General features: G+C 37.8%; 1 protein-coding gene across 3 annotated transcripts; it reads right to left on the bottom strand.

Moving 5' to 3' along the window:
• Positions 1 to 389: 389 nt before the first annotated feature.
• LOC110062415 (uncharacterized) lies at positions 390 to 22,482 on the bottom strand. 3 transcript variants are annotated; one of them, XM_020769306.2, is made up of 12 exons: positions 21,816 to 22,482; positions 21,695 to 21,747; positions 10,626 to 11,060; positions 9,731 to 9,858; positions 8,740 to 8,860; positions 4,459 to 4,756; positions 4,076 to 4,341; positions 3,875 to 3,927; positions 3,670 to 3,703; positions 2,542 to 2,637; positions 2,123 to 2,205; positions 390 to 1,727 (listed from the first exon to the last, which is right to left on the bottom strand). In XM_020769306.2, exons 3-12 carry the CDS (start codon positions 10,875 to 10,877, stop codon positions 1,682 to 1,684), a joined length of 1,377 nt encoding a protein of 458 aa, XP_020624965.2. In that variant the 5' UTR covers positions 10,878 to 11,060; positions 21,695 to 21,747; positions 21,816 to 22,482; the 3' UTR covers positions 390 to 1,681. The 3 variants fall into 3 exon arrangements, with proteins under 3 accessions (XP_020624965.2, XP_020624966.2, XP_089139666.1); XM_020769307.2 differs by having other exon boundaries at positions 4,459 to 4,750; XM_089283540.1 differs by lacking the exons at positions 21,695 to 21,747; positions 21,816 to 22,482 and adding an exon at positions 18,695 to 18,890.
• Positions 22,483 to 22,556: the final 74 nt, after the last annotated feature.

The raw sequence follows: 22,556 nt of genomic DNA, 5'->3' as shown, positions 1-22,556 counted from the left end.
TAACTTTTACAAATAAGAAACATCAAGAACATTTGTTGATGTTAATGTACCACTTAAGTAAGTTAGACTAACTGTTACGAATAAGAAACATTTTCAAAACCTTTCTAATTGTTCATGTTGATAATATACCACATAAGTAAGATGTTAACTTTCTTTTGTTATTGTAAATTAAATGATATTTTTTACTTCCAATAAAAATGTTATGTTTAGTTCAGTTCCATAATCTTTTAATGTTTCATTATGTGAGAAGTATGTATCCTCCCTTGCAGGAAACATCAATACCACAGTAACCTGCTTTGTTCTTAAATGACATGAGTAATTTGTGTTGCGGAATTTTTGTTCCACCCGCTGGCTCAATTGAACACTGTATCCATCACACTCAAAAACGGTCTAGATCAACAATCACGAGTTTATTCGTCTAACCTTACACTCTCAAGGGTTCTCCTATCTCAATACAATGTAAGTGACCTTACAGTTTTCACTGCTATCTTGTACAATACAGTACCTTTACCTATCACATGTACAGCTTACAGTAATATAACTATCGTACGAAGTACCTAGAGTTAAGTTACAATTTAAGACGTTCACATGATCTCCTTCCTTATTTGGTTCAATTAACGCGTGCAAAGTACACCAACTGATAAACTACGGACTAAGTTCAATTTACTGTGAAATGTTGTACTCTATCACGAAATCATTTAACTAATTCCTTGTACATTTAATATTCGACTTATTATTAATAGACAACTAACATATTTTCCCCGACAATTTGTAACAAAGTGTCTTTTCAACTCGCTATTCTTGCTACTAGGCAAATCATTAACCCGACAAACTCTTCCCTAATTCTTCATTTTCCCGATGCACTCTTTTTATCTCTTCCCTTACATACAGTGAAAAACAGGCCGCAAAAAAGCCACTAAGTAAGGACTTCTATGCCTTCGAAAAGATAACGCATTCTAAGATGCAATAAAAGAACGGGAAAAGGGTTTCTTGACGCAGTTCTGTAGCTGTTTTGCCCAACATAAAAAAAACATTCACCAACAAAAGGCAGTAGACACATGTACGCATTGCGTACCTATTTTTTCTGTCCAGATTTTTATCACGTTGATTTTAGTCGCCGGGCTGGCGACATCTGTTTTAAGTTAGTCGCCAGATCCAAAATTCTAGTCGCCATGGCAACTAAAATGGTCGAAACTTGGAGGGTTGTTTATAGTCCTTAATTATTTGTGAAAAGTATTATATTATCACAAAGTGTTATGGAATATTAAGCACTTGATGACTGGCCCAAAGGTAAACAGTGTTCCCGAGGGGAACATTGAGGTCGAGGGGAAACAAGACTCACTGTTTCCCGCGGGACCACTCATGAAGTGTTTGTTATACCTCCCAACTCAAAAATAGAAAAAAAACTGCGAAGAAATGGTTTGCTTTATGCCGGCTGGCTCACAAATTTCCCGCGGTTTAAAGGAGCACGACCTGAACACGTGCAAGTCGAAAGTTCAAGTTGTTGTTTCCCTAGGGAGTTCGTGAGTTTTGACCCACGACACGTGACACGTTCTCCTCCAATCGGAAAACGTATTTGAGCTGGGAGGTATAACAAAATGCCTTAACTCGACCATGTAAGAATATTTATGTCACAAAAATATTTCCCCTTAGATGAATACTCTGAGTATCACTTGGTATCTTAGCCCCTCCAAAGGAAAGCACGACCACAAATCGGGCAGTTCAATCTGAAAGAAACAGAACAAAAAGAAAATGTCAAAAGCGAAAAAAACATACTCTTAGTAGTAACCATAAGAAACTACCTATTTTACCAACTGACATACTTGAAAATAAAAAGTTCCCAAATCTGTGACCCTCTGCACAAAGCACGGAGACACTACAACTCAGCAACAGCTAGGAAAGGCATGCAGACTTCCAGTGAAATCAAATTCCACTCAGTTTGCTCAAGACCTTTTAGTTTCCAAAAACATGCTTCTCTCATCAGAACTGAGAAGTGACAGATAGATGAAAGCCAAAAATGATACAATACGCTAGTTAGACCCTGTATTAGGCTATAAGTGAATGATGTAATCAGTGAATGGTGGTGGCCACTTAAACTACAGGTTTGACTGTAGGTACTTACTCGCCATTTTGAATCATGCCGATAAGGCACTCCCTATGAACAGGGTGTGAGCATGGCAAGATGTTGAAACCGCTGACCACAACCTAAAGGAGAGTGAAGAATGGAAAGTTCTCAGTAAAAAAAAAGATCTGTCAAAAGCAGTTTTATTTCATCCAACTACAAATTACTGAAATACACTAACAGGCATAGTGACAAATACAACTGTGGATATTTGAAACCAGCAAACATACACTCTTAACTCATACAAGGTAAAACAGGCACCACCAGGAATGGGAGTCTATCCCTCCCCCCTCCTCCATCCCCACCCCCACCCCCAACACACACATACACACTGTTTTGAACGTGACGTGGCTAGTAAGAACCTGTATTAGGCTACTAGTAAATGATGTAATCAGTAAATGGTGATATCAAATAATCACCTCCAAGCATTTACAACACATGTTGTGAGCTGAATCTGGTCGGCATCTCTCAGGCATAATGGTACTATCAACACTGCCAGTCTGGCTTCCATCGTTCTGAAATATTAAAGAAAAGCACACACTAGATGGCCACACAGGAGGCTGTTAAACTTACTCCTTCATGGACAGCAACTCAGTTGAATCTCCGCTGAAAATGAACCGCAGCAAACTGAGATGTAAGTGTCGACAAATTTTCAAGGCCCAGACACGATACGCACAATGTTTGAATTGCCTGTTTAAAAATTAAATCCACGAATACTGCGCAAATTTTTGCTCCAGAATTGCCCACTATTCCTGCATCGTTGCTTGCAACAATTCCAACATGTGTAAAAGTATTAGTAATTTTAATACTTTAAAATATTCAGTTTCACTTTCCCACAGCAATATACATGTAAGACAAACCAAGAGTCACTTTTTCACTGAGGTGAAATAAGCACTCACTAGCAGACCATACGTTCCTTCCCTTGTTATAACAATAGAAACGATATTACGGACTACATTAAAAAGTTAAAATATTGTTAGAAGCTCAAGTTTTCTATAGGCGAGTAGTTAAGGTGAGTTCGCTTTTGCTCAAAGAAAACTGGGTCCAGTTGCTTTAATACACACTCTAAAGGACCGAGTCCAAAGCCTTCACTTATGTATTTTTAACCCAATAGTCAAGAAAATAATCAATTAATTACAATATTGATCGAATTGGTACTTGGAGAGGGAAGAAAACCGGAGTACCCAGAGAAAAACCAACGGAGCAAGGTAAGAACCAACAACAAACTCAACCCACATATGGCACAGGGCCAGAATTGAACCTACGCCACAAATAATTAAACCCTTTGCATAAATGGTGCCTAAATTTGAATAATAATACTTGGCACGTCCTTAGCTGCGTACTTATGTTTCCAAACAAATGATTTTTACATGAATGTGAGCGCTCTCACCACTGCGCCAACCCTGCTCCCCTGCAAGTGCAATTGTGTTTCGTCATCAGACAAACAAAATGAGAGAATCAATCAGATTTGTGAATTTCCAACTACAGAAACATCAAGATGATTGTTAGAAATTATAATATAAAGCTACATGCAATCTGAATATTACCTCGCAGCAGACACAGTCGTTCTGAGACGGTATCCTGTGTAAAACACAAATAAAAAAGGTACGCTACCTTAGTTACTTATTCTTTATTTTGTCTGAACAGATCGACTTCCAGTTAACAATTAACTACATGACTTTTACTTAGCTTTAGAACAGAATCAACTTTAGTGGCAGATACAGATATTTTTCACAGGTTGCCAACACTTACAAGCATGGGTTTCTAATGCACCGTCGGGAGACTGGGTCTTCCGAAGATGAAACCTGTGCAAAAAGACCAAACATACAATAGTTTAGCTTTTCAAATCCATACAAGCAGTCAGTCTTTCCCTGTCTCGAAAAATCAATATTGTTGACAGTCGAACGCATACAACGTAGCCCTGCTAGGTCGAACAAAGATTATGATACGTGCCATATAAGGTCCGGCTTCTGGTAATAAACTGTTATGAGACTCCACATTGGCTTGAGGAATTTCACAAAGGTCCCGGTCTTGAGAGTGCCTTGTTAAGAATCCGGGATGAATTCCCTGTACCATGTCAACCAGTGAGGGCTCCGGTGGGACATTTGCCGGCACTCCGGCATTGAAGTGTCTGATTGCAGGCACAGACAGGCGAGTGGATGAATCATCACAAACAGCATCTACACCGGGCAAGTTAGCCCTGTCACCTCTGTTGTTTGCTGAGATTCCACAGGACAGAGAAAGAAAAAAAAAATTAAAAGTAAGAGTCTTGTCTTTTTGCAACATGGTAATGTCCAGAATATGCAAAAATCATAAAGAGTCGCTAAAACGGTTACTTTTTTCTAACAAATCCTGGAGAGTCTGATTCTCTTTTTTAAGTTCCCGTAAAGCGTTCTCCAAACGATCTATCTGCTTCTGGGATTCTGGAGCAGCTGTGGTTATTAACCTCAGCACAACATTGTCACTATTTGCAGACAAGGGGTCTACGTTACACTCTGATTCAGACTCGGGGTTGCTTTCGTTATCACTCTCCACCCCATGGCCATCTCCAGGCACTGCGTCTTCAATCCTGTTAAATTGAAGTCCACGTTGATCTTCTAACGCATCCCCTTCGTGCCCTTGGTTCTCCTGTAACTTCAAATTAGCAGACATGAATTAGTCAGCTCGAGATTTCTATCGCGTGATAGTTGACAAGGGCGCAGCCCGAGTCAGCTATCACGCATAGAAATCGAAATTGTCTTAGTATAAATCTACCAGTCGTGCAAAACTTTATCTAAATCCTCTTTACCGACACTTCGTAAACGGCCGTCATTTTGTTCATAACCTGGGCACAACGCTACGCTACTCACTATCTATCACAGTTTATAGTTCACCACCAAATTTTCTCCGATTCTTATTGGTTTAAACTGATCACGTGACGCGATAGTGTTCATCCGCGGAGAGGCACTATCAGCCCATAATGCCCGTCCGAAGAAAATACCCGGATGGATAGCACTCGTCCGTGAAAATATTTCTGTCAACAAGCGGGCTTATACAAAATACACAATTGAATTTATAATAAGAGGGTTTTTGTTTGTTTTCTTTTTCCAATTTTACGCATATTTGCCCGAGAAGCGAAATATTTGTTTTAAGAACATCAAATTTCCAAAGGGCAACTATCAGCCGATAGTTCCTCGACAGAAACAATCTGTTGTTCAAATAGATAGTGAGTAGCGTAGCCAATCAGAGAACGGCATTCTTGATAGAGCGCTAGTAGATTTATACTAAAACCCAAGAGAAACACGGAACATGTTTTCTATTTCTGAAAAAAAATATTAATAATGGGGCCAGGTACTCATTACAAAGTACTAACAGATTTTAGTATATAAAGAAAACAAGCTGCAATAGACATGCACACCAGCTATATGTACCTACTGATTAAGATAAATAACTTGTCACAAATAATTGCCATCACTTTAGTGTGACCAAGAGGTTCACATATTCACAAATAATTATTACTAATATTGTTCAGTAACAGTCAATTTCATTGTTTCTTGAGTTCAGAAACAAAAGCTTAATGATATCAGTACTAATAGCACAAAATGGACATCTTATATTGAAGATACTATATATAACATTCTAGTGTTTTTTAGAAGAAAATAAGGTATTATACAGGAAAGCCTTATGTTACAATTATAATAATACATGTAAGTCACTTTGAAAAGAGGTGACAAAATCCATCAAAAATTGAAAAAGGAATTTAGTTTAGAACAGCAATATGGAACAGTCAAATAGGTGGGTTACACAACATTCATTTCATGGATGACATAATTATATATTGTAAAAAATGTACCACTCTTAAAAGAAAATAGATTTTAATCATACAACCAGGGTTGCTTAAGCTTTTTTAAAACAAGGCAACAGAGAAATTGCAATTATAAGACCAAGGCAACAGAATTCTGAAAGCTAGTAATTGAATAGCTATAAACATTTCTGAAAGCAACTGTCCTACCCTAGTCATACAAGAATGATTGCATATATGACAATAACAACAAAAATGCCATGCCGGTGAAATGTAACCACTACCCAAGGACTTTGTTTTACTGTTTTAAACTTAGCTACCCATAGAGAATTCCATATCACAGAGGCCACATCAGAGCTGGAAATAACAGTCGGTCATCGGACATTGTCCGACCAAATTTTGAATATGTCCGGCCAATTTCACATTATGATCGGACATGATGTCCGAACATTTCACTAACACCAAGTTATTGTCCACCCATAAAATTTGTTCAGATACATTGTTAAAGGGCTCGAAATTGCCACCGGTACGGTCGCCAATGCGGCTAAACTGTCATCTTTGGCGGCCAAAAATTCTGGTTTAGTCGATAGCCGAAAGTATGTCTGCATTCACAGGCTACCATAATGGCGACTATGTTTCTCTGTGTTGACGATCAATAAGGGTTATTTTCTCAGACAATATGTCCTTCCAGAACTACTTAATGAAAGATCTTTACTTCTATAACATTCAACATAAGAAAAGAAAACAATCTATCCTTTTGTTTTACTGTGAATGATTCCCTCACATCGGAAACCTTGCAAACGGCTGATGTGTTTGAAATCGCCCTATAATGCATTGCAAACCCTTGAGCATTGAGTACGTCATGTACGACCACCGATTGTGTCTCTTGAAATGCATGAATCCTTCATAGACATCACATTAGCTACGTACACAAAATTAACGGCCAAAAAAGTCTTGGGAACTTTTTCTTTACAGATTTTATGCATTAAGTTCTTTTCTGAGTAAAATTCCTACTTGATTTTTATCATTTCGTCGCCAAATGGCAACTCAAGATTTTTTTTAATTTTGGGCCCTTGACTCTGACAGTTTGAGCCATATTCAGGAACCCCTAATGGGCTTCTGCCATATCATAAAGCAGAAGTGTTCATCGTTCCTGTACTTGCCAAATAAAATACTCTTCAGAAATCGCCCTATTATGTATTACGTGCATTGCGATATGCTGTTAGCACTTCATGTATGTACCCTAGAGTCAACTTTGGTCAGGCGCCCATCACAAGGAGCCTGCAACTCCCATACTAGGCCCATGTCACAGTATTTTTACAGACCGGTCTATTTTTAGGTTTCTTTTTCCACGAAAAAGGTCAGTTCTGGTCTATACGAGCGTGAATCAATAAGGAGAAAAATGGCGGCCTCAGGTGGACATGTTGACCTAATCTTGCAGTGAAATTATAAAGTCCGTGCTTGTGACTGGTCACTGAGGTTCCTGGGGGAGTCGGGATTCGCGGTAAATTCAAACTAAAAATAGATCGGTCTGTGAAAACGTTGGGGCAGGAATAAAAGGGGTAGTTGCACGCTCCTAGTGATGGGCTCCTTCAATAGAAAACTAGGTTTGCTTGAACAACATATAACCAGGAGATAACCAGGAGAGATCGGTGCAGTCATCTACTAGATAAATTCATCTAGTTAATCATAAATGATAAATAAATCAAATTTAAATGCAGTTTTGAACGATTTGTATTGAAAATCTTTACAGTATGCTAATAAATTTTATTATGCTAATTAATTATGCAAATAAATTATGCAAATTAATGTCCGGTCAAATTGATAAGATGTCCGACCAAAATGAAGATTTGAAAGGACACATGTCCTGTTAAAGAAGAAAAATTATTTCCAGCACTGCACATAATTTTAATTTAATGATTACACTCTAGCTATTAATTGTATTTAGTCTATTTACTGAGTAACTTAGTAACTTAAGCATATTAACTGTCAAAGACTGCCACACTGTACAGTAGCATACTGGGAGCTTTGGGACGATCAGCCCAGGCTCGAATATTTTCAGAAATATTCAGTATAATCACATCTTAACTGATGGTTTCGTAAATCCTTCTATAGGTAGTTGCATAACAATCTTATTTATGTATTAATGGTCTAATATAAATATAGATGTGGCCCACCTAGATTAGCCCAGGCTACCTGCGGGTTCGCACTGTTGCTATTGTCAAGCTTTTTTAACTTAATGTGTATATATTTCTGTAAAATTGTAAAAAAAAAATGGGACCACAGAAGACGATGGGCCGTAAACACATGCAAATTATTGACTTTTTAACGCAGTCTGACCTCACGCAAATAAGTTTAGTTTTGAGAAATCTTCTCTCTCTCAGACATATGAAATACATGTACATGTGACATATTATGGTTGACCATAAAAATATCTACAGTCTGCATTCTTTTAGGCTGCAAATGTCATACATCAACATTAAAATCGTTGGAGGACCATTCCGATGCTGTTAGTTTTCATTTCTGACTGGGTTTCTTTGCTGAACAGTCTTAACTACTGCTCAGGAAAGTACATAAAAGAAAAAAAACAGGAAAGAAAGACAAACATACAAAGATTGTGGCTGAATTTGTTTGGCTTGGTGATAAACTATAAAAAACCTTGTTAATGGGAAATTAGCCTTAACTGCTATTGTAATGCACTAGTTGCATGTTCTTTTCACTCGCCATAGCGACCATAGTGGTTGCAGCTTGGAGCACCCACTTACTGTGCTGCAGAAGACCAGTATAATAGCCTTGCACAAGTGACATAATTTACACCAACATGATCTGACATTACCTGCAAACAAATCTGGCGCTTGTCCTGTTGTGAAACTGGTCGGCATTTGTGTTTTCCTTCCAGTCTTTTGTCCAGGCAGACATTGCAAACATCACAGTGAAATGATCTGTCTCTGTCGATTCTGCCGATTGGAAAAGAACAAAAAGATAGCGAAGTTCCACCCCTATCTTGTCCTCACTGACTTTGTTTCCTTGATGTTTTGTGACCAACTGCTGAAGTTATATAGACTCTCAGAGCTTATAATAATAAATTATTATATATAGTCAATGGTCTGAAGTAAGGCAGGAAACTCCACCCCTCCCATCAAGTTTCAATATTTTTGATCCACCTTTTGTTTCAAATGCTGTTTCTTTTAGCAAAGCTGTCAGGTAGCTAATTTAATGTACAATGTTAACAGTGTCGATCAAGCAAGTACAATAAATCTTTTTCACTACATGGGGGACACTAGTAGGGGCAGGTGCAAGAGTGATTGTTAGTGTTTTTAATTCAATGAGCAAAACTTTAATCACTGATTTGCTAACCCAAGGGCTGGGCCATCACACATCAAGGTACATGTATTTCATCAGGCATGGAATAAAAAACAGTTGTTTTTAATTTAGTTGTCTCTAATACATATATAGACCCTTTTCATAAATGGCTGGCAATTATAAATTCTTTTGTAAGTATTAAAATCAGCCTGACTAACCTCGTTTCTGAGTTGATAATTCAAAAGAATTTTTACTCCCAAACGAGTTTAGTGAGGCTAATTTAAATGCAAACAAACAAATTTTAAATTGGCGGCCATTTATGAAAAGGGTCTATAGTGGTGACTTGTGGAAGTTTGCATGATCTCCATTTCCCATTTAACAGTTTGGTTTTTCATTGCAGGTTTATTTTGTCCATTTGTCACTATCTGTTAGCTGGCCTCTTTGTACATAATCCTCAATGAAACAAACAAACAAACAAACAGGTAAAAAAGGTAAAACATTAAACTGAATTCTAAACCTCATACCGGCATATTCCACACTTGTCGCAGTGAAACGGGTTTTTGTCTACCCCTGTAAAATGTTTGCATTTAAAACAGAAGTACTCGGACATTCTGGTACCACAGCTGCTACAGATCTGACTTCCTTGATTTATCTGAAATATCAAAACAAGAAAAACATTCACAAGATGAAGGACCCTTTCACAGATGTGTGCTTTGAGGGCAGTGTCAACAAGTCACACTGAAATAATTGCACATGATGATGAATGCAATATTTGGCCTGAATTTACTGTGCCAGTTTGCATGAAATGGTGGAGAAGAAGAATCTCCCTTCTAGCTTGGTAACAGTGCACACAACAGCTGCATGTCTGTCCAATATTTAATTTCTAACATCGGATGCAACGAAGAGGTAGAATGGACTTTTTCAAGGATATGGCCATTTTTGAGTTCTATCGTTTCAAATAGCTATTATGGGAAGATTAGGGGGCACATACATACTAATCTTCCTTCTGAGCATCCCATAATAGCTATTTGAAACAACAGAATTCAAAATGGCCATCGTATCACCAAAAAGGTCCATTGTCAGTGTGACCCACTTTCTGCCTCTTGAAGGGCAACTGACTGTTTATTAAAACTGTTTGAAGTCTTATGTAAATACTGAACAGTAAGAATTAAAAGCTCACACTTTGCATATAGAGGTTGCTTGGATTCTAGAGTAAAACAGCTAAGACTCCAAGATGTCACTTTGTAGAAATAAATATTTTTAAGTGCTAAACATTTTCCTTCAGCTGCCACATCAGTCATCTTTGTATAACCATTGGTTAACTTCAATTAATCATGTCTTTGTTCCTTCCTATTTTCATGGGACTTGATAAGAGATTCTCAGTGACAACAAAGCACTAATTTAAAAAAATCTACTGACCTCTTCCCTGTGTCCACAGTTAGTGCACTTAATATGCGTTGCTTGGTTTGCCTTCTTATCCCTGGCGTCACACACCCCTGACCCATTGTGACAGCGGTGGCACGGGTAAAACACTCTACAACATGGAAACCTCACACTACAACGCCGCTGAAAATGCTCACATTGCCATAGTGGGCTTTCTTGAAATGGTGCCAATTCTGCCTTGGCTATATCTTCTCTTTCTCTTGCTTCCCTGTCTACTCTTTCCCTCATTTCCCTTTGTCTCTGTTCTCTTCTCTCTCTGTGTCTTTGCACCTCTTCCCTTTGCCTTTTAGTTCATTCCTCTCTCTCTTTAAGAACTCTCTCCACTATGGCGCATGCCTCAATCACCTCTCGCTCCAGTTCATCCAGCGAAAATTTCATATCTTCAGGGGAGGCTGAAGTTTGCAAGCCTTCCTGTGACAAATAATATTAAGCAATTAATGTTTCTGGTAATAAAAAAAACCTCTCAATGGTGGGACATAAATAAATTAATTTCCAGCAATCATATATTGTTAAATGGGGAAAATGGTACATATGGTTTTTCATTACTCAGGACAAATTGATGTGCACTAAATTTTCCTGATTGAATGAAGATGACAAAACAATTCCAGCTAAGGCTTGTACTGATAGTTGTTGGAGGTGAAATTGCTACACCACTGTTTGCACTGCATGTCTTGTCCAATATTTAATTTGGGATATGGCCATTTTGAATTCCGTTATTTCAAATAGATAATATGGATGCTTAGGGGACAACACAACCTAATTTGCCAACTGAGCATCCCATAATAGCTATTTGAAACAGTAGAATTCAAAATGGCCACCGTACTTTATGCCTCAATACGGGGCAAATGACTGATTATTAAAACTGTTGGAAGTCTTAAGCTCACAGTTTGCAAATAGAGGTTGCTTCCATTCCAGAGCAAAAGAGCTGAGACTCAAAGATGCCACTTCTTAGAAATAAATAAAAGTGCTCCACATTTTACTTCAGCTGCAACCAAAAGTTAACTTCAGATTAACCATGTCTTTGTTCCTTCCTGTTTTAATGGGACTTGATAAGAGATTCTCAATAATGACAAAGCTCTCCTCTGATTAAATGAAGATGACAAAACAATTCCATAAACGCCCAAATAATAGTTGGTGGAGATGATCCCTGGATTGACTTAACCAACTAATGGCCTGTAGCAATTTCATATTACCTCCTTAACCTCCTGGAGCTTTTTGTCAAAAACGCATTTCTTTGGACATTTTGGAGATTTTCAGCCTGGATCTGGGCCAAATTAGCTCCAATCTACTCAAAAATGCATTTGCAACATGACAGCATGCCTTTCTTTCCACTAGCATCGCATTTTACCACATTTTTGCTCTGGCATGTGCAGAAATAAAAATTTGGACTTTTTAGTCTTTAGGTCTTTAGACTTTTCCATTTTTTTAATTGTTTTGGACTTTGGTTTTTCTCCTTTTCTTATCCCTTTGCTGCAGTGATTGACCTTCTACTGAAATTGCTATCAGTTCAAAAATGTCTGAGAAAGCATCATTGTGACACAATTTTCACCAAGTAGAAGCTAACTGTAGTTGCAAGAAATTTTGCCGAGTTTTTCACTCAAATCTCTTAGCATTTTTGTTCATATTTCAGGCTCCATTGAGCCAATCACTCTGATCTCAGTATCATTTGAGGGATCTTTCCCTCCTGTAGAACGCGAGTATAATCTTCAAGTTTATCAGCTCCTTTGTTGAGACAGAGCCTTCAGCATAGCTGCACCATCGAGAGCTGTGGAATACTCTTCCAAAAACATTACTATAGCTATTGTAAACCCATTTGCCAATTTTTAGATAAGTATTTAGTATTTAGTAATAACCATTTAGTGTAGGTGAATTGACTTCAACGTAGGCAAATCGACAAGGATTGTGAGGGCGAATAGACTTTGGTCTTGTAGGCGAAAAACAACTGCGATGTCCTAGGCGAATCGCCTTGTAGACAAATTGACTTGCAGGCGAAACGTAACATCAAAAACACCAGCGAAAACATTAAGGTGGCCAAACACAGTTTTCATGCGTGCTTTTGTTGATGTAATTCAGTGCACGCACAAGGATTGCAAAAAAACAAACATGCTGTCAATAGAGCGATCATTTTATTGAGTTATTTTTTTGTAAAAAAAATACCTCTTAGTCGGCGCGTCGGGTCTGTTATGGACGGATCAATGGGTGAGTGAGTGAGTGAGTGAGTGAGTGAGAGATGTATGTATGTCACACCAATCAGATTGGATCTACTATAAACAGCCAATCAAATTTCTTGTTGTAAAGGTAAATGGTATGTAAGAAGATTTGATCCCGATAGAGTTCAGAACGGCCATATTTATTCTTCTATAAAAGAGGAGAAAGTATTCATATATTGGGTTTACTTCGACATTTTCTGTGGGTTAGGCTGAGGATTTTAGTTAAATGAACGAGATGAGCCTTGAGGTTTGAAACAGTTCGTGAGTTAGTAGTATGCAAATGCAACGAGATATTTTTATTTTTAGTAACAAAGGTAACTTGATACTTTTGTTTTTTACAAGGAGTAAATTCAATTAGAGGTCACGAATCGTCACGTCTAGTTCTTAGGACATGTTTTAGAAGGGACGAGACTTAAGATTTGAAACAGTTCTAACGTTTACAACAGTAATTGCGGGTAACGATTGTTTTGTTCTTGTTGCATGCAAATATAACGAGATATTTTTGTTTTTTAGTTACAAAGTGTGATGTGACACTCTTGTTTTTCACAAGGGAGTAAATTCAATTAGAGCGGACGAATCGTCATCACTCTTTCCCACGAGATGTTTGCAATCTTTAGTAACAAATGGTAACTTAACGCTTTTGTTTTTTATATGGATTAAATTCAATTAGAGCTGATAAGTTATCGGCTATTGTTTGCAGGATATTAAACAATAAAGAAGCTTTCATTTCTGGGCGGTTTTTACGTCTCTGCAGTAGCAGTTTAAGGTGGTATGGTACCCTAAAATATGGCGATGTTCGTGAAAAATTCAATTTCTTGGAAATACAAGACTTAAGACCCTTGAGGAATTGTCAAAAACATTTTGAAACGATCTTGCCGAATTTCCTTCCAGATGAGTGTGAAATTTAAGGAAAGTACACAGTGGTATAAGTTTTTTCACGTGGCAATGGCCATAGCAACAACTGTTTACTATAAGAACGTGACCAAAAATATAGATTATTTTTAACTTATATGAACGAAACTATTTAGAAAAAACTTTTAAGACATGCACAACTCGATTGGTATAATTATTTGTGAAAAGCTTTGCCTCAAATTGCCATCACAGGCTCATTCATTTCCCATGCACCCCCCCCCCCTCCCCACTATTTGTGGCTCGTTAAATGCTTAATACTTCGTGTAAGAAACTTAAAGTGCATTTTTCTCAAAAGTTTACTTTTGTACCGACTGACTTCGCGCCAACATTTCTACTTTGCAAGGTTTTTAAGTAGAATTTCTGAAACTTGGGCTCATCAAAGACCAATAGTGTCGTGATGATATAAACCAAAACAATCGTAACATTTTAAGGTCTGTCACGTGACATGAGATGATTTGTCCACTGGGTGTAGTAAAAAATAAGGTTATTTCCAAATAAAGCTGTAAAAAGCACTGAAAATAAGAGTTAACTGTCAAAACTTAGGTTCACATCACAGAACAAAACAGAAACTTACATAACATGCTTATTTGACAGTCAATTCTTGTTTTGTAAAAGAGGAGGAAGTGTTGGCGTCAATACTATAAAACACTACTTCAAATGGCTGTGGCTGGTTTCCATAACAACCATTTTGAGTAAAACTCTAGAAATTTAATTTCTCTTCTTGAGTGCAATAGCACACAATTGATCTTTCTTTACCATATTTAAACAAACTTTTTGGTCCATATTGAGGGTACCATACCACCTTAATAGTTTTATTTCATGATATTCATTTCAGTCCGATACTTTTAAAGGTAAAAGTATGAAAACTGTTCAAATGTTCTTTGAAGACTGCGTGGCACCAAGTTAAAGTGCAATTTAATTAAATCAGACTTTCAACGTGTCAGAGGTTTTTTTCTCTTTCTTTCTATTTTGGGTGAAGTTGTGTTGTGTTGTGTTGTGTAAAAAGGTAAACTTACGACTCGTATAAAATGCGAAAAAGTCTCTAAATTAACTTGAGTATTTTTGAGCAAAAATTCCTCTTGGGGGTTGGAAGGGTTATGTGATCGGTGAGTGAGGGAGTTGTGCATGTGCGCGGTCACACCAATCACAGTGCGGGTTGTATCAAAGAACGAATCAAATTGCCTGTTAGAAAATAAGATGGTATCTACATTAATCTGGAGACGTGTCAGATTACTGTAGTTTGTTCAGTCAAACATTTTATGGCTTACTATTCAGCTATCTTGCCATGACCGATGTAACATCGCAACCGAAAAAAACTTGCCTAATTAACCAAATCATTACTGTACCATGAATGCTTCTATCTCCAACAATTCGCACAAAAAAATAACTCGTGCACGCCTTACGTGCCTATGTTTTACTCAACACTCACACTATCTGTACTATTTTCTCTATAATTGAACATGGTGTATTGGTGGCTTACAAAGATATGTTAGAAAAGGTAATAATGCAAATAAATTAAAATTAAAGAACCCAGCAATAATATTCTCAGCTTTTCCTTTGTTACCCAAAGAACCCAGTCAAATGCAGTGCATGTATAGTAAGTCAAAAAATTGAGATTGAATGAAAAATTGCACTCTTGGAAATACGCCTATTTCTCGAGAACCACTTATTAGAATTTCACGAAATTTGGCACAAAAATACTTTAGGAAATAAGTAACTGGAGTATTGAAAAAAACTGAACTTTAACAAAGGAAATTCTAGATATTCCAGTGAACCTTCAACAAAGGATAATTAAAGATCTCTCTGTTAATTTATTAGTAAAATGGTGTTTATTGTGAGAATCGTTACAAGCTTGTTGCATGCAAATTATAAAATCTAACAACTAGATTTTCTACAAATAAACAAAACTGATTTGAAAGGCCTGTTTATATTTATTCATGTTGCCATGGTAATGACACATATTTCAGCTTAACCATCAAAACACCAAAGTTTGCGTTGTTAACTTGCTTGCTGCCATTTTTGGCGACCAAGGGATCAAGGGTTTCAGTGAAAAAGGTGAATGAAACACAGGTGTCTAAAACTGTGTTCAGCCACCTTAAACACTGCATATATGGAAGAGCACTGCATATATGGAAGAGTAAATATAGTCAAAATGTTGGCAATATCCAAACTAACTTTTATCTGCAGCGTGTTAGACACTCCAAAAGGGTTTACCGATAAAGTAAATAACATAATATTCGATTACATATATGGAAGTACAAGAATCCAAAACTAAAAACAAACGACTATAATCAAAAACAAGAAGGAGGGAGGACTTAATATGTTAGATTTTACGTTATTTGATAAAGCATTAAAGATAGTCTGCATAAAGCGCTATGTGCTAACGATAAAAGACCATGGAAATTTATCCCACTATCGTTACTTTCCAATGTAGGCGGCAACCTTCTTTTCCAGTGCAACTATAACATTCAATATTTACCCCTGAATGAAAACTTACCAAAATTTTATCGAGATATGATTTCCCACTGGCAGAAAATTAATAGCACTAACCCGAGAACAAAAGGAGACGTGTTAAATCAAATAATATGGAACAATCAGTTTATTCAAGTAAACAAGTCATCTGTTTTTTTCCCTGGTTGGAAAAAAGTCGGCATTGAAAATCTCTTGTACCTTTTCGACAAACAAAAGCAACACCTTGATGACTTTAACAACCTTCATGCAGAAATACAACTTCAAGAGTAATTTTCTACAGTATAACAGTCTTCTATCTGCAATACCACAGGAATGGAAAACTATGCTAAAGCAAGAATGTCTTCTACCGTCAACTGAATGCGTACCACTTGTAATCAAATAGCTCACATGCAAAACAATTTACAATTTTTTACTCAATCACCAGCACTTCCCTCCTCCAAATGCAGAGGGGCTCATTGAATGTGGCTTTATCTTTCAAGAAAGACAAAAATTCTACTCACTTCCTTTTCATGTCACAAGTGAGGTAAAATTATCCGTGTTTCAATATAAAATAGTTCATAATATTCTGTATACAAATAAAATTCTGTACAAGATGAAAAAGAAACAGCAACCAGATTGTCCTTATTACCACGACATTGATTTAACACCACTCCATTTATTTGTGGAATGTCCTAGTGCTAAATCCTTTTGGAATAAATTTACAGAATGGTACAACACTACACGTGGAGGAAACATTGCTTTGGAGCAAAACAAAATTACATATGGTGTTTTAAGATACACACTGTCCAGTTTAACCCTAAATCACTTGATTATAATTGGAAACTATTTTCTTTACATTAGCACAGTACATGATGAAAAAAGACCCCAGTTCACAGATTTTGTAACCCTTGTTAATGAAAAAATTGAATTAGAAAAATACATTGCAATTACGACAAATAAACTATTTTCTTTTAACAAAAACTGGTCCAACTTTTTAACCAATTAATTATTGGAGGCCAGCTGTGCAAATGCAAATACTGTTACCATCCATTTGTAAAGGCTGGTTTCCATATGATCGCAGACGATCGCAGACGATCGCAGATCGCAAATTGCAGATCGCAGACGATCGCAAAGAGAGTTGTTTCCATATGATCGCAGACGATCGCAAGCGATCTCAGAGCCGACTGTTGCATACATTTCGGACAGCGGAACTGTCAAAATTACACGCGCGTTGTGCTGGCGGGAAAATCGCAGCAAACAATATGGTGGACGTCGAGGAGGAAATTTTGCTGCAAGCAAATTTATTTCTTCTTTTAGTCAACCTATTTTGAAATTCCCTTGGCACTGCATCTCGCCCCGATACAGAAGGTAGTGTTTTCAATCGCTTCAGATAACGACCATACGCAGTTCTTAGGCGGCGGAATTTGACATCAGCCTCAGCCGCCGATAAATTAAGTTTCCCGATTTTTTCCCAGTAGTTAGCCTTTTTGTTTTTGTCTTTGATATCTTTACTGTTACGGTGGTAAACGCACTGATATCACGCAACGTCCTCCATAAATTTCTCGCTACTAAAGTTACCTTGTTCACCGTCAGCCATGTTTACAACAAATAAGCGGTTGCTTGGTTACAAAGAAGCGTTGAATCATGGGTCGGAATTAAAAATATTATGGGATACGTTTCGATCTCAGATCGCAGAACTTTGGTTTCCATATGATCGCACGATCGCAATTGATCGCAGACGATCGCAGACGATCGCAGACGATCGCAGACGATCGCAGAACTTTTTGCGATCTGCGATCCACGATCGTCTGCGATCATATGGAAACCAGCCTTAAGTAACTTAATTAAATTTATCAGTTTGTAAGTAATTGTATTGTATCGTAGTATTAGTATTGTTCTTAGTAGCATAAGTATCGTTTTGTTAGTGCTATCGTATTCTAAGTGGCTTTTTTTCTTTGACTCGTTTTTAGTACCTTATGGTAAAGTAATTTGTTGTGCATGAAATAAATTTATTTTAAAAAAAACAACAAGATATGTTGACAAGGCCAGCCTCACTGTGATGTCTACGCGGTTACTATTCCAACAATGCCCACACATGGGTATGCACTTTATGTAAGACTACGTATAGTGTCCCAAGAATATGCCATTCTATACCCCTGTAAACCCTTGTATATGACTGTATACCCCTGTACACTCCTATATACCCTTGTACACCCTTGTATAACCCTGTGTACCCTTGTATACCCCTGTAAACCATTGTTTATGACTGTATACCCCTGTAAACCCTTGTATACCCCTGTTAAGGTAAAATCTTTTAGGAGACACAGTATTTCCTTCAGGACTTAACAATATTGAATTAAATTAGTCTAACTACCTAACTAATAAATCACTAGTAACTGCTACTAACAATGAAATAAATGATAAAAACCTGCTTTACAAGGAAGCTGTGTATAAAAGCAAAATAAAACTTACATAAGACTACTATCAAAATCATAATTCTTCAACTTAGATTTAACTCATCAAGAGAGGGCGACTGACGAATATCCAAGGGTAGACTATTCCACAGTTCAGCTCCACTGTAGGACAGACTTCTTTTACAATAATTAGTGCGGGGCTGTGGAATGGCAAGCAAACATTCACTATCTCTTAACTTATAGGTTAAAGTATTGGAACGGTGTCAAAGTGTGAACCAAGATAGTTCGGAACCGTATTATTTACAATCTTATACATCATTGATTTATCAACAAGGCGTTGTCAGTCCAGTTTCATCAGTACTATGATTGTAATTTGAAAAAGTTACGACACGTGCAGCATGATTTTGCACCCTTTTATACCCCTGTATACCCTTGTATACCCCTGTAAACCCTTGTATATGACTGTATACCCCCTGTATACCCTTGAATACCCTTGTATATCCCTGTATACCCCTGTATACCCTTGTAAACTCTTGCATACCCTTGTATACTCCTGTACACCCCTAAATACCCTTGTAAACCTGTGTAAACCCTTGTATACCCCTGTATACCCTTGTATACCCTTGTATACCCCTGTATACCCCTGTATAACCTTGTTTACCCTTGTATACTCCTGTATACCCCTGTATACCCTTGTATACCCCTGTATACCACTCGATACCCCTGTATACCCTTGTATTCCCCTGTATACCCCTGTATAACCTTGCATACCCTTGTATACTCCTGTATACCACTCTATACCCCTGTATACCCTTGTATACCCCTGTATACCCCTGTATAACCTTGTATACCCCTGTATACTCCTGTATACCCCTGTATACTCCTGTATACCCCTCCATACCACTCTATACCCCTGTATACCCTTGTATTCCCCTGTATACAAGGGTAAACAGTTTTGTTTTGTTTTTTTCTTTCTTCATGGTAGTCGCAAATTGTAACACAAGTTGTTATAAGCTACAGGTATTTACATTGTAGCCAATGGTAACTCCTGTTGTTTTTTATCCAGATTCAAGGTTGATTTTGTCGCAACATGGAATGCTTCATGTGGTAAGCTCTGAGACGGCTTCATGAGATACACAGCCCTCAACTGTCACGATATGTGAGCAAATTTTATGCGTGACAAGTTGTGAGTTTGGTGAATGAGCAGCAAAGCCACAATTTGATGCTCAAAGTAGACCCACTCTCTACTATTCGCAACAAGTTGATCAAGCAAAGTGAAAAACTCAAAACATCAGTGAGGTTGAGAGTTTTTGTATCGAACATATCATCGCTGCTTTTAAAGCTGCGATATATACGAGATATGGGTTTTTGTTTCTCATATTTCGCCTTTAGAACAGAGCGCAACATATTCATTTTTTTTGTAGTGCATGTTAGGTGAACTGCATGTGTTCAAAGAAAATTTGAAGCTGTACATTTAATAAAGAAGCATCAAAATATAACCTCGTTTAGTTATTATAAACTTAGATTTCTTTGCTTTGAGCTTAATGTATTTTCGCATTGCTTCGATTTGAAAGATTCAAACCTGAACAAGCATTTTGAATGCTTGAGGAAGGACTTGTTTACCCTGCAACTTACTTGATCTGACGAAATGTCTCAAATGTATGTTGTTTACACTTCCAGATCAGACAGCAGAGTCTTAAGAAACTAGCATTCATTTCTAAGAACGAGCAAAGCCATACATTGCAAGCCAAATGAGAACTCTACAGCTCGTAGAAAACACAGAGTAACATTGGCAATAAACTGTTCAAAATAATAGAAAACAATGCATTGACTAGAGAACATCCATGTGTTCTAATTCAGTTCAGGCGACACGTGTGCAAATAGCATTCAGAAAATTACTAGCATTTTGATTTCTTTTCTCACATAGAAAGAGCGTTTGTTTGCTCAAGGATCTTTTATCTATTTCTGAACAAAAAGGTGTTTCTTTTCCTGTATAAGTGCTGCATTAAAACGAGGTTTTCAAGATGCTCATCCCAAGAATTTGCTGGCTTTGCGGTAATTGTTTGGTTACAACTCTCTGAATATGTTTTCATTACTTATTAACGCATAAAGGGAAATCTCTGAATTTTTCTCATTATGCGACTCCTATCAAGCCAAGATCACACAGGTTTTTATATGTGAGAAATTCCCTTCACTCTTGTATTTACTTGTCTTTTTCCCGATATTTTAAGATTGTGTGACCGCAAGGTTGTTTTCCCTTCTGAGCATGTGCAAGGTGTCCCAGAAGAATCGTCATAAATGCCGTCGTAGCATAAAGGAAAAGGGAACTGTCGCAAAAGCCAAATCATTGTGAACTTGTGGGTCTCTGCACAGAAAAATTGCCCAGACTTTTGCCACAAAAATTCAATGGCCCGAGGCTCTGCAGATAGTCCATGATTGACAAGCCCACCTTCTTAGAGGGGTATACAGGGGTATACAAGGGTAAACTAGGGTGTGCAAGGGTATACAGGGATATACAAGGGTATACAAGGGTATACAGGGGTATACAGGGGTAAGCTAGGGTATGCAAGGGTATACAGGGGTAAACTAGGGTATGCAAGGGTATAGAAGGGTATAGAAGGGTATAGAAAGGTATACAGAGATGTACAAGGATATACAAATGTATATAGGGATATGCAAGGGTATACAGTGGTATACAAGGGTAAACAAGGGTATGTGTGAGTATACAGGGGTGTACAAGGGTATACACAAGGGTATACAGGAGTATACAAGGGTATAGAGGGGTATACAAGGGTAAACAGCAGTATACAAGGGTATGCAAGGGTATGCAAGGGTATGCAAGGGTATACAGGGATATACAAAGGTATACAGGGGTATACAAGAGTATACAAGGGTGTAGAAGGGTATACTAAGGCTACAGCTATATTCTCGGGACATAATTCGTAGTCTTACATAAAGTAGTAACTCACATGTGTGAACAAATGTCCCCAAGCGTAATATAGCCGCTTCAAAACAAATTCCAACACTTGTTTTATACTGGCTTGACACATAAACTTACCTGTATATCCGATGTTCCTATTCGACTTCGACGCGAATCTGCAAAGAAATTACCTAAAACAAGCTGTAATTGAAATGCCATCGTTCACCTAAAAACAGAAATAAGGTTCGTCATTAAATACCTGCTTCGTTGTCTTCTCGTGAAGCCGAAGAAGTGGGGGAGACATCGTCAACGTTTTTATCCATAGCAATTCGAGCCCTATTCTCTAGATTCGATTCTCGTTGTTCAAAGGTGACGCATTCGTCGACTAGAACTCGTCTTCGAAATTGTCGCCACAAAAAGTTCACACTCGCTCACACATCGATACCAGGCTCCCTCTCCTTATCGAGAGAGAGAGAGAGAGCCTGGCGGCGGGAGAAACGCGGGCCAGCTAAAAGGGGAGACAGGAAATTTCCCTTGGCTCAATAATATAAAATATGACAACAAACTACTGAATTTTCCTTTCTCATATCGGCTTTCGTCAATTTATAGGAAGATACAGTGATATCGGGTTGCTCCAAACACAGGCCAGGCGTACAAAGCAAGAAAAGACAGAAAAGAAGGGAGAGTGAAGATAATAAGGAACTCACAAAAGTTGTTTGAAGATCATAAACCAAACAAAAGACCATATAGGAAGCTTTCAATGAGCTTCCTTTTGATACGCTTCGGAGGTATTATCAGGCGAGTTTGGTCGAGCCATGGCGAAACACGGTCGATCCAAAATACCCACTACGAGACCAAATGAGTCTGATATCTGTGATATGCCCCCGAATCGTACCAAAAACGGTACAATAAAGAATTTCGGCCCAGTTGACCATGATATCGCGAGATACCAGGGCAGTAGAAACGGCTTCTGATTGGCTTATTCCAAATTTGGGTACGG

The sequence above is a fragment of the Orbicella faveolata genome, unplaced genomic scaffold (assembly GCF_042242905.1).
Source record: "Orbicella faveolata isolate gen_17 unplaced genomic scaffold, um_ofav_v1 contig_12, whole genome shotgun sequence".
In the NCBI taxonomy this organism is placed as follows: domain Eukaryota; kingdom Metazoa; phylum Cnidaria; class Anthozoa; order Scleractinia; family Merulinidae; genus Orbicella; species Orbicella faveolata.
This window is presented reverse-complemented; position numbering and strand designations above follow the sequence as displayed.